Source organism: Stigmatopora nigra, chromosome 4 (assembly GCF_051989575.1).
Source record: "Stigmatopora nigra isolate UIUO_SnigA chromosome 4, RoL_Snig_1.1, whole genome shotgun sequence".
Taxonomy (NCBI): Eukaryota; Metazoa; Chordata; class Actinopteri; order Syngnathiformes; family Syngnathidae; genus Stigmatopora; species Stigmatopora nigra.
Genome location: NC_135511.1, coordinates 3,370,149 through 3,383,948, shown reverse-complemented (window position 1 = coordinate 3,383,948; position 13,800 = coordinate 3,370,149). Strand labels below are relative to the sequence as shown.

General features: G+C 35.5%; 1 protein-coding gene across 5 annotated transcripts in view; it reads right to left on the bottom strand.

The window, feature by feature from the left end:
- slc4a4a (solute carrier family 4 member 4a) overlaps positions 1-13,246 on the bottom strand; it is a 56,675-nt gene extending 43,429 nt beyond the window's left edge. For 4 of the 5 annotated variants that reach the window (XM_077716116.1, XM_077716117.1, XM_077716119.1 and 1 more), the window contains exons 1-3: positions 13,101-13,245; positions 11,933-11,994; positions 3,376-3,449 (exon numbers count right to left, since the gene is read on the bottom strand). In XM_077716116.1, the coding sequence (XP_077572242.1) occupies positions 3,376-3,449; positions 11,933-11,943 (85 nt within the window). In that variant the 5' untranslated portion in view covers positions 11,944-11,994; positions 13,101-13,245. Of the gene's footprint in view, positions 1-3,375; positions 3,450-11,932; positions 11,995-13,100 lie in introns of all 5 variants that reach the window. The other variant, XM_077716114.1, reaches the window with a different exon arrangement.
- Positions 13,247-13,800: the final 554 nt, after the last annotated feature.

Sequence of the window (13,800 nt, the reverse complement as noted above, 5' to 3'; positions counted from 1 at the left end):
CGGTTTCCTCCCACATCCCCAAAACGTGCAGGGTAGGTTGGTTGAAAATTTTGAAATGCCTCTTGGTATGAATATGGGCCTGAATGCTTGTCTGTCTCCTCGTGCCCTTTGATTTGCTGGCCACCGATTCAGGGTGTCCTGGTGCCCCCTAGTTAGCTTGGATAGGCTCCAGCACTCACCATGACCCTTGTGAGTGGTTCAGAAATGAACGAATGAAGAACAGAATAAAGCACACCATCACACGTTAAAATAATTCAAACTTTTAACTAAAAAGCGGGTTTAGTTAAAAGTGCTGGTTGAAGTATCTAAGAAAATAACATTTCCACAGTACACAAATAACAGTCCCAAATGTAAACTGGTGGCCTGCCAATCACAAGGAACATGGAGACCGACAAACATTCATGCTCACACTCAGATCGGTATTGTGAAGGCTTTCTTCGCCCCAAGCTAGTTTTTCTTTAAATAGCCTTTCATAACCAAATCTAATTAAAAATATATGCATTAGATATCGGCAATCAGCCCCAAAAAATTTAGATATAAACATTGGCCTATAAAAATCTCATATCAGTCAACCTCTATGTGAAATAAAGACAAACAAAATTGCCCCAAAATCAACTGCTAGTGACCTAAGAAGCCTCAAACCCAAAAGGGAGTGACTCAGAAAATCAATAGTAAGATAGCTATCACTAATAGGTGACCTGAAAGTGCTCTGAAACCAAAGAGGTGAAATAAAACAACAACAACTCAGCTGTCAGGCTTTGTGCAAAAGCACAAAGTACAAAGCAAATCAAAGTAAATGGAATCATCAAATCATTGAAACATAAAAGCAGCAAAACACAAAACGAACAATAGTGAACAAAGCTACCGTAGCGCCATTTTGGTTGCGGTAACTGAATCAGACTCAAAAAGACATTGTAAAGTTGGACAAAAACTGGAACCCCACAGAACAGCAAAGCAAGAGCACAAAGTACAAAGCAAATCAAAGTAAATGTAATCATCAAATCATTAAAACATAAAAGCAGCAAAAACACAAAAAACAAGAGTGGACGGAGTTACCGCAGCCACCGGCTGCCGCTTAAACAGCGCCAATTTGGTTGCGGTATATCTATATATATATCTATATATCTATCTATCTATACATATCTATATATCTATCTATCTATATATATCTATATATCTCTATATATCTATCTATCTATATATATCTATATATCTCTATATATCTATCTATCTATATATATCTATCTATCTATCTATCTATCTATCTATCTATCTATCTATCTATCTATCTATCTATCTATCTATCTATCTATCTATCTATCTATCTATATATATATATATATATATATATATATATATATATATATATATGTATATATATATATATATGTATATGTATATATATATATATATATATATATATATATATATATATATATATATATATATATATATATATATATATATATATATATATATATATATATATATATATATATATATATATATATATATATATATATATATATATATATATATATATATATATATATATATATATATATATATATATATATATATATATATATATATATATAGATAGATATATAGATATGTATAGATAGATAGATAGATATATAGATAGATATATAGATATATATATAGATATACCGCAACCAAATTGGCGCTGTTTAAGCGGCAGCCGGTGGCTGCGGTAACTCCGCATATATATTTATATATATATATATATATATATATATATATATATATATATATATATATATATATATATATATATATATATATATATATATATATATATATATATATATATATATATATATATATATATATATATATATATATATATATATATATATATATATATATATATATATATATATATATATATATATATATATATATATATATATATATATATATATATATATATATATATATATATATATATATATATATATATATATATATATATATATATATATATATATAAATATATTATGTATAAATAAAAATGCTTCAATTCCTAGTAAAGGTCAGCTCTTCAAAATGTTCCCTCACATCCTGTTTGATTCTGATAATGCGTGTTTTACATGAAAATTTCAGTTCAGGAGATAAACTAGGGCTCCAAAGCTCCTCTATCAAGGTTCATAATGTTGAAATGTCACGCTGCCTATTTTTTTCTTTTTAATTTTGCTGAGGTTCTTGAAGATTAGTTTTTTTCCAGCACAGCATCCTCACACACACACACAGGAAGTCAGAGAAGGGTCAAGCTGAGGTGACAGCTGACAAAACTGGAATGTTTTGGAAGCTCGATTTGCATGACTTGTGCAAGTCACACTTTCTGTCCTTCACTTTGTTGGAATTTACAATATGACTAAAACTAAATAAGGCCCAAATTGGTCCCAGACAATTTTTGTTATAAGGCTATCTTTCAGTTTTACCCATAATGTTAATGGTTGCTCCAAAAATTCAGGTTTTCGAACAAAAAATCCCTTTATTTCCATTGAAAAAAACATTTTTAGAATAAAAAATGTATTTCATCCTACATTTTCTCCTTCCAATTGGCATATGTTACATATAAACAAATTCAGCAAATCAAGGTGCACAAATCTATTTCTCAATTTTTGGCATGAACGTTCGGTTGCACTAAAATTTTGAAATATTTTCCAAATGGGGGAAATAGAATCACACAATATAAACTGTAAGTGACTTGAAATGGCACAAATTCTGCAAGAAACAACATAGAAATTCCCCAAATTGAGGTAAAAGGCAAGTGGCCCAGGCAGAACATTCAAACTTCACACAGGTGGATTCTAACCCAGGACCCCAGTGCTGTGAGGCCAAGGCACTCACTACTCATCTGCGGGGCCCCCCTGATCTGAAAATTAATAGGAAATTACATCAAGTGGCACTAGAATAGACCAACAGAAAGGGATCCACAACTGTTCCAAAACCAAACGAAAATAACCTGTAATTGTCCCAAAACAGAAAGTGACCAATTAACTGGACATGTACCTGAAAAGGCATAAAAATGACCAAAAAGATACAGGAAGTGAGCTTGAAATGTCCTAAAATGAACAAGGTGATCCAAGATGTGAATGATATTATTTAGCCCCATTGACAGCAATAGACGTCCAATTCACTTCTACTGGCAGGGCCAAATGATCACCTCAGTCAAAATGGATTTGACGTCTGGCATCATAAATAGCAATCAAAGAGTCCTGGACTAAGGGTTAACGAACAATGAAAATCACAGTTCGTGGCAGCACTAGTAGAGCGTGTGCTTGGCTCTTGTCTTAGTAAGATTAGCAAAATGCAGATGACAGCTGGCATTTTAAAGGTCCAACGTACCTTCCACCTCCTCCTGGTCGCAGACATGCTTGACGAGGGAGGCCCCGCGGTCCAGCACGGCCTCGTCCTCCATCCTGTAGTAGTAAAAGAGGAAGAAAGACTGCTCACACCTTTCCTCCAATGACAGTGTGGAGCCATAGCGCCTGGGCTCCGTCACCTGCAGTAAATTAGGACTTGGACTGGGGGTCAGGCGGGTGCTGCTGGTGGCGCTCATGACCGCCACTGCCCACCACCGCCCCCGAGTCCCCTCCAAAAAACAACTAAAGTAGAGAACGTGCGTCGCCCTAGTACCAGGGATAAATTTGCAGCCGGCCGTAGTTGTAGAGCTGGTTTAATCCACCAAGTGGAAGGTGAAGGCAAGGACAGGAAGTGTCTGCTAATTGGGTTAGTCACGCCTCCGCGTAAACAAACGACGACACTTGAACTCATTCTGGTGTCACTGAATGACACACCTGGGTGGATTTCTATAACCACTTTTTGATATATTGGGTATGGACAATGGTATCGGCCGATGCTAATAATTTACGGTTACTTCATATTTTAGTAAAAAATATTTCTTTAAAAAAATATTTCAATATGAATTTACTGCACACGCTGGAATACAAAGCCATTGCTATCATGGCTTGGTCTGAAACTGCTGAACTTATTTAATGCCATTGATGGTGCTAGATGTCCAACCCGTTTGTAGTGGGAGAATCTGAAGAGCAAGAATGCATGTTTATTCTCTGCTACCATTCTGTTTCAAATGATTTGAATGCCTGTGGTGAACTCAATTCAATCCTCAAGAGAAGGAGAGCTTTGAATGTTTGATTATTCACTGTGAGCCCTCCCACTACAAATGGATATGACGTCTATCGCTGTCTATAGCAGCTGAACCAAATTGTTCTGATCAGTTGAGTAATTGATTAGCAAATGAATGGTCATCTATTTTGATAGTCAATAAACTGTTTGGAGATATCGCTAACCTCTTGATTGTTCAAATGCTTCTCAGAGTATGATATAAAAAAATGTAAATCCTTTTATTAAAAAACAATATGGTGGCAAACAGAAAAAATATCTTCCTTCAATGAATTTATATTGGAAAACAGACTATATTTGTTTTGTTAATCTAATTGATTTTATCTTTTATTTTAAAAGTAAAATAGGATAAAAACTGGTACAGTAAGCCCCGATTATCGCGGATAATGAAGACGAGACATGGCCGCGATAATCGAAAGACCGTGAAGTAGGATCAGCCCTATTAATAGTACCATACTACGTTTTCGCGCCTAAACAAAAATACAAATACTCTAGTACAATTGTCAAGAAGTGTATTTATTAAATATTAGTTATAAGCATATGATAATATTGTAATCTATTAATATGTAAATATAATCTATATATGTAATATTAGTAAATACTTTAAATACTGTACTGTAGTTAAAATAGTTCCTTTCGGCTTGATATAAATCCAAAAAAAACAGGCTAATGGGAGTTTTAGTCCAAGTCCTCCTGCATAGTCCAGACCTTGAATGTTTGCTTATTCATTCTTGATGTAACGCACTGTAGATTCATTTATGATGCAATCGAGGACGCAGGACGTTCAAGAGGCATTTTCAATGCTTATTCAAACTCCATACAGTGCTGGGAGAGTCTCGGCATAGTCTTTCTGTGCGCGATGCAAAATGTAATCCAAAGAAAAAGCGCGATTTATTTTGTTTGGATTATTTGCCGTGTCATTCTTCTTCTTTTCGTTCCTCTTATTTTTCTGCGCTGTATGCCAACCATTTCAGTGCCGAGGAAGAAGCGGTGCCCTGACTTTCGCCATTTAACACTGCCATTTTTCATCTTCAGCATGGGTTTTGACATTTTTATGACCTTTTTTATACTTGAGAACAAAAAAATGTGATGTACCGAAGCCACAAATGTGTGAGGTATCACAGTAAACCTTTTTTTTTTTACATATTATAATTGAAAATCGAGGGAAAGTTGGGTGTGAAACGCATGAATATTGCACGTTTTTTAAATAAAGGTTGTTAAAGTGTTTTTATTTGAAAACAAAGCAAAACAAAAAAATCTGTATAATATTTTTTTTCACCATTCATTATCTCATTCCTTCATCTTCCAGACGGGGCATCCTCGTACAGGAATTGATCCCGCTTCTATCCACACCACCGTCAGGCGGCTAGTCGTGATCTCATTTTCTAATTTTGATGAGATTCTATTTTAGCCAAAAAACTGAAGCTACGTTTGTCGGACCACACCAAATTATGCTGTTGGCCGGATGCGAGCCCTGGGCCTTCAATTTGACACCACTGCTTGAAAGCCTCTCCATATGCTAGGTAATGCTCAGCCTCTTCCTCTTCCTATCACCCCGCCCCTCCTCCAAAGCACAACAAACAAGTGGGACATCACATGCCCATCTACTCATCCGTCTTTACAGGATTACGGAAGCTTTTCTTGGATGACAACAAAGTCGTAACACCCACCGCCACAAACGCCGAACAGTTAATTAATGCCAAAATGGAAAAAAAAAACTGTGAGTCAGCGGATTAAATGCTGCGTGACATCATTCTTTGGCAAGGTTTATTTAGTGCAAATCACTAGAGACTCAAAGGAGATTAACCCTTTATAAAACAGTCAATGAAATGCAGTGAAGATATAAAAAACAAGAATGAATAAAACAATGAACTTTTAAATGTTATTATGTAATTTCAACAATAGAAAGTGATAGGGGAAAGGCCCAAAGTCTACAAGAAGAGAAGTGATAAAAGGGGAATGACACGAAAATGTCCCAAAATCAACAGGAAGTTAGCCAATATTGACAGGTGGCACGGAATCCCCCGCACCCCCCCCCCCCCCCCCCAAAAAAATACTATAGATAGGGATCCATTCTTACTAGACAGTGACATGGAACTTCCAAAGTGAAGAAAATCGACACACTCTTATCATCAGGAACAACATTTAAAATTATAACCATAGAATATATACAAAACAACATTTTTTATATTCATTCAGTCATTCATCAAATAATTAGGGTGGCCTGGTGGATGAGCTCTTAGCTCGTCATCCTCACAGATCCAGAATTGCCAACCTCCATTGACCCCATTTGTGCAATGTGCAAACGTTGGTCCTATTGGAGACGGCTTCAAAACGGGATATTTGGTCGAATACGAACAATATACTTCTGCGAGTGTCTGGTTTTCATATTAAAAGTTTCATCCAAGTCGCCATCCATAATGCATTTAACCCGAGCTGGCATATTGATAAGACTAACCAGTGCTGTGTACGGCTACTGCCTCTAGAACAACCCTGGAAAACAAATGATTTTTTTCAAAACTAAAAGACTGGTGGTTTAGTCAGCCTTAATAACATTTACTTCCCTTTTGAAAAAAAACTAAATGAAAATGTTAAAGCGATAGAGGCTACCTATGCAATTGATCGCCACGCTGAATTCGTACAAAACAAATCATTCATCAGAACTTGTAAGTCGGATTTCCAATACACTCGTGTTTTTGAATTCTTCCAGTTTACAGTGCAGTTGAATCAAGATAGCGGAAGCCTAGCGATGTTGTGAATTTTAAGGGATTTAAATTGGAAATATTTTCCAAAACGGGTGCTCCAAAAAATAAAAAATAATTAAGTGAACATTTTTGGGTATTTCCGGAGTTTAGGAAGGTTGTCCGGAGTCCCGGGGTTTGCATTGCATTTCCGGAGATAGTTGGAAGCCCTGCAGTTCTGAGATTAAGGGTTTAACCCCGGGTTTGGGGACGTGTAATCTGTTTTGAGTATTTTAAGTAAAAATAAATTTAAAACATTCATTCCATCTTCCATACTGCACATCCTCCTAAGGGTGGCAGGGTTTTGCCAGAGCCTATCCTAGCTGACTTCAGGCGAAAGGCAGAGGAATATCCCCTAGAATGGTCACCAGTGAGACATAGGGCACACAGAGAGAGAAACAACCATCCGCGCTCACAATCATACTTCCACCAGCCTGAATAGAGCCTGTAACTACCTGCACCGAAGCCAGGCATGAGGCGGCCAAGTTTAAAACAATTAATTAAAAATAACAATTAAAAAATACAATACAGTGAAAGAAATGTAATACATTTTTTCCATTCATTTTCTGAACCATTTTATCCTTGCTAGGTTTGCCGGGTGCTTGAGCCTATCCCAGCTTACTTCGGGCACACCGAATTGGTGGCCAGCCAATTGCCTGGCACAAGGAGACAAACAACCATTCGCACAGTACGTAGGGACAACAGCCCAACAGTCAACAATGAAAGTCTTTCGAATGTGGGAGGAAACCAGAGTACCCAGTGAAAACCCACACAGGCCTAGGGAGAACATGGAACCTCCACAGAGGTGGACCAACCTGGGTTTGAACCCAGGACCCCGCTGTGAGACCGACGAGCAAACCACTCATCCGCCGGGACACCCAAAAAGTATTAAATATAATTTTAAAATGTAATTTATTGCAATGTAGTTTTTTATTCACTTACCCTCACTCAAGCTAATGAAAACTTTTGGTAATGTTTTTACCAACAAGAGCCAAAGTATTTCTGAGAGGAACATTTGATGGAGCCCATACTATTTCCAGTGGCCCCTTGAGGAATTGCGTTGGAAAACCCTGATTTAACTCATTGCCATTCATAACTACAATTCATTTTCACTAAGAGCACTGATTGTGAATGCTCATCTTTCAGTGCCATTGATGTCGTTAGATCCAAAAGTTGCCAGGTCATGCTGTTGTTATCATCATTGCCATCTGTTGATCAAGTTAAGATACAGCAAGCCAAGCTTGCAAACTCAAGTCCACACATTTTTTCCCTATAATAATCCTCTCCAGAGAACGGATTAGGCTCGTTTGGCTTTAGATATGATCCTAAAAGAATAGAGCGGATGGGCCTATTTTTCCCCAACATTCCACTGTCACCTCTTCTTTTCATTAAATATAATCTTATGAGATTTCTCATCCAATAGTTGTTCCCAAACTGAAGTCTGTGGACCATTGGAGATCCAAAAGGCAGAATTTGTGGTCCAAAAAAACATATTTTTAGAAAGTGTTGAGTGGAGTTAAATTGGGCAAAATTCAACTGACTTGAGTTATTTTGTGGCCACCTGATGGCATTGTGGTTCACTTGCCTGACTGCGTTGGATCAATTCCCACTGCGTTGGATCAATTCCCACTGCAGATGGTGACCAGTCTAGGGTGTAGTCTGCCTTTCAAATGGAATAAGAACCAGCAAACCTTTGCAATGATCTGTGGTACGATCGATGGATGAATGAGTTCATTTGTGGTGCATTAATTTAAGTTTCATCAATATCAATTAAATTGAGTTGTATTAAATATATATGGTATAAAAGATAGTGTGTTTACTTAGATGACTGTATATTCTTTTATTGTGTGTTAAATTACTTTATGTCAAAGCACATTCCCTTGAAAAACAAGTTATATCACATTAGATCTATGGTACTTTTCCCCCGCAGCCCTTGTGGTGATAAGCTGTTCAGAAAATGACCATACTTAGACTATTATATTTATACTTAAATTGAGTTAGCTTTTGGTGACTTGAGTTACGAAAACAGCCAGAAAAAAAATACTTTACGTAATGTCACGTTACAGTGTAATGTGTTGAGTTGTTACCTTTGTTACGCAGCGTTGCATAATATTACGTTGCGTTATGTATGCGTTAAATTAGATTCAGTTTACCAAATTTAATTGAATTCAATATTTTTTTTATTACTCGTTTTTGCACCTTATTTTGTTGCATAGTCATTTATCACAAATGTATTGCTATTCTTTGCTGTTATCGAAATATCTATTGGCTGTTTTGCATCAATGATTTAAGAATCATCCGCACGAAAGAATTGAGTGATTTGTATTTTTATGACATTATTAAAAACGCCAAAAGAAAAAACTCATAAAAAATCATCCTTTACTAAGATTTGGACCAATTATTTCCTCATATTGCCTAGCAATATTGCTGGTTTTGCATTTGAAGTTCTTCAAAAGACAAAAAATGGTCAATATTATGTTATTTCCCGGAATACCCCCACTCAACCCCCACGCCCACCCTCACCGAGATTCCACCTTAATCTCTTTACTCGATGACATGAAATCTATTTAGTGGTCCTCTGCATTTTCTGGCATGATGTCAACAAAACAAATTAAATAATGCCCAAAACGATCCAATGGAAATTATGTTCTGTTTCTCAAACGGCAGACTAGGGGCGAGCAGCTGCACAGGAAATAACTCTTGCGAAAGACATTCCAGCGCTAAGCGCTTACAGATTCCCTGCAGCATGTCTCTAAATAACAGGGTATTGATGATCAGTGAATTAAAGCAGGGTTGTTGCTTTCGGTAGCCTTGCTCAGAAAGTCCAAGTGTTTGGGCCTTTGCAAAGTCATCGAACCTGTATTGTGTGTCCTCCATCATCAACAAGCCCCACAGGCGTCTTTCATTTGATGCCGTCTGTGAGACGTTGTGAAACCCGCACGCCGATATACTCGTGCATGTGTGCTACTGTTGTCATGATGCCAAAATTTACAACTCTTAAGATCAATGGGCTGTCATTTTTTTGACAAAAGGAGTTTCTACAAATTGAACTGGAAGTTATCCAGGAAGGTTCCAAAATTATCAGAAAATGACTCAAAATTGTGCCACCTATACCCCAAACTTAACAACAAGTAAACAATGAAGAAATAACACAGAAATGCCCCAAAAGAACAGAAAGTAAATAATAAACAGGAAGTGAAGACCCTAAAATCAAATTTTCTTGATATGTTTGCAATGTGAAACAATAGAAAAGGTGATTAACCAAAGTGCGATGACATCGAAGGTTTTTGAAATACAAAAATAAATTTTGCGATGTCTCATGAATGAATGGATCCTATCATTCACAAATATATATATATATATATATATATATATATATATATATATATATATATATATATATATATATATATATATATATATATATATATATATATATATATATATATATATATATATATATATATATATATATATATATATATATATATATATATATATGGTGAAGAACATAATGTCATGGCTCTCTTGAGGTTCCAGTTATTTCTACAAATCTGATTTTTCTATGATAGAATGATTGGAACAGGCACTTCTTTGTCACAAAAAACAATCATGAAGTTTAGTTCTTTTATGATTTTATTATGGGTGAACAGAAAAAAGTGAACAAATCTGCTGGATACATACAGCAGCTCTAATGTTTGGTAATATGTCCCTTGGCCATTTTCACTTCAATTGGGCGCTTTTGGTAGCCATCCACAAGCTTCTGGCAAGCTTCAGGTTGAATCTTTAACCACTCCTCTTGACAGAATTGGTGCAGTTTAGTTAAATTTGATGGCTTTCTGACATGGACTTTGTTTCTTCAGCATTGTCTACAAGTTCTCAATGGGGTTTAAATTGGGAAAGACCATTCGAAAACCTTAATTATAGCCTGATTTAGCCATTCCATTACCACTTTTGATGTGTGTTTGGGGTCATTGTCCTGTTGGAACACCCAACTGCGCCCAAGACCCAATCTTCGGGCTGATGACTTTGGGTTATCTTGAAGAAATTGAAGCTAATCCTCCTTCTTCATTATCCCATTTACTCTCTGTAAAGCACCAGTTCAATTGGCAGCAAAACAGCCCCACAGCATAATACTACCACCCCCGTGTTGATGGCGTGACCGGACATTTTGTCGACGGACGTTTGGTCGACGGAAACTTGGTCCCCGGATGTTTTGTATATATATATATATATATATATATATGTATATATATATATATATATATATATATATATATATATATATATATATATATATATATATATATATATATATATATATATATATATATATATATATATATATATATATATATATATATATATATATATATATATATATATATATATATATATATATATATATATATATATATATATATATATATTGTCGAAATTACTTGATATGTTGTGAATATTATCAAGTTTGCAGGAGGATGTTTGTAAAATTAAAGGGATTAGGTAATTACATTTTGGGTCAAAGGTCAAAGAAAAAGAAATAACTTATTCCATACATAACTCATTGACTGCCAGTGATAAACTAGTGGCAAATTAATTTCAATTATTAAAAAAAACATATTTTGGACACCACATAAATGGATGTCTGTAACCACCATTGGTGTCATTGATGGAGTCAATTAAGGACTCCAGAAAACTGACAATGTTCATTAGGCAATTTTCGAATGCACATGTATATTACACTTTCATAGTCTTTCTACTATAGTAAAATAGTACCCAAAACATGATGTGAAGAGGTGAATATAGCTTTCTGATTTCAGTTCTCTTTACTCATACAAAAAGAGATGGGAGCAGGCGAGAGTGTGTTTCAAACACAAATTAACCAGGCAATTACATTGCCACAACTTGTATTGTTGTTAAAGTTTAACATGCTCCCCCTTGAAATGACCTCCAAGAGAGAAGATATCCCAAGGCGTTTATCAGTCGTTTCACCAAAAAGATTGTCGGCGCTAACTTACCCCTTGCTCATTTTGATGGCTGCCGAGCAATTGGATTCTTTTTAGTTGTCAGATACAGCTTCCTGGAAGATGCACAAAATTGATCTAATATGAGTTTATATCCCTTGATGCTTGAATTTACATAGAACTGTTTCAGTGTCATCAGTGTTGCTAGACGTCCAATCATTCTTCTACAGATGAGTTCATCGCTATTAGACGTCCAATCCATTAAAAGTCACACTATGCTGTCAATGGCAGACAATATGATAATATAAATATAGTATTAAAAAATAATTAAACTGAAGATTCAATAACACCTAAAATTTTAAAAAAGAATGGAAGGATTGTAAACCTATATAAATAAATATGACAAATAAATACAGATAATAATGCATATATTACATTTTAAATGAATAAATACCTATTTTTTAATCCTCTTTGAATTGATTTTTTATGTTTTGTCTCCCAATTTTAAAATATTTAAATATTTTAATTTAACAAGTATAGTTATAATTTTCTGCCATCTTCTATTTCTTGCAATATTTTTTCACTTAGTTCAACCTACTCTGCATGTTTTTGGAATGTGGGAGGAAACCAGAGATCCTGCAGAAAACCCACGCAAACCTGAGGAGAACATGCAAACTCCATAAATCGAAGACCAACCTGGGATCAAACCCTCAACCTTAGCAAACCACTGACTCCCCCACCATGCAGCCTTCTGTTTATTTGTTTAGTTTAAACAATATTCTCAAGTACTTGTATATTACCACAAGGATTTTTGTTGTGTTTGTTAAATGTAAATTTAGCTGTCAGTTGTTAAATATAAATATACATACAGCACTTTCAAAGTATAAAAAAGTAAATAAAAATAGTATAAATATGTATTTTGGGTATATTCTTTGAAAAAGATTAAATAAATATTATCAAATGTTGTATTCTTATGGTAATATAATATATAAATATAATGATGTAAAAATTGTATAAAATAAAAACTGTACAACAATGACGACTAAATATTATTCTGATTCCATTACATTAGATTTTTTTTTAAATGTCTCATTGGAGCTTTTGCCATTTGACTCATGAGACAAACTTACTCAATGCTGACAACTGAACTCAAATAACATTTACACAGTTAAATTAGATTGGATTTTGAAAGTGTACAAAAATGAGATAAACAATATCCCACCTAGTTGGTGACCAGTCTACTGTGCGTCAATGACTTACAGCGGAGAAATGATCTTTGGCTCCTTTTCTTTGAGTCCCGCCACAGCAGCCAAGGTGAGCGAGGAGCGAGTGACCCTCTGACAGGAGCGACGCTCCAGTTTGTAACTCACGCTTGACTGAACGCCATTTCAGGCCACTCCTCCTCATCTTCCCCACCCTCCTCCTCCTGCAGCTGGGGGAGGATGAAGAAGGAGGAGTATGGCTCCATCATCATCCTCAGTAGAATATGTAACTCACTGGCTGCCACTGACTGTAAAAGACCTCCAATCCAGTTGACTGGAAGAAGAAAACATTAACATTTTGGTGTCACATCCTCTTAATTTTGAGAGAAAAAAAAATGGTCAATTGGTTAATGAGGATTTGGAGATGTTTTGGGTTTACTCACTGACTTGTTGGTAGTTCCATGGACAAGTGGTTAGAGCGTAGGTCTTACAAATGTAGAGTTGAGTGTTCAACCCCAGGTTTGGGCCTTCCTGTGTGGAGTTGGCATATTCCCTAGTGCTTGCATGGGTTTTCTCTTGGAACTCCTGTTGCCTCCCGCATCCCCAAAACACATGGTGGGCTTGCTGATGTTGGGGTTTGGGTTGGTTTGTATGCTTTTTGGCTACTTTGTCCCTCATGGTTTCCCTTCCTTTATTTAATCAGTTGTGTGTATTTTGTAA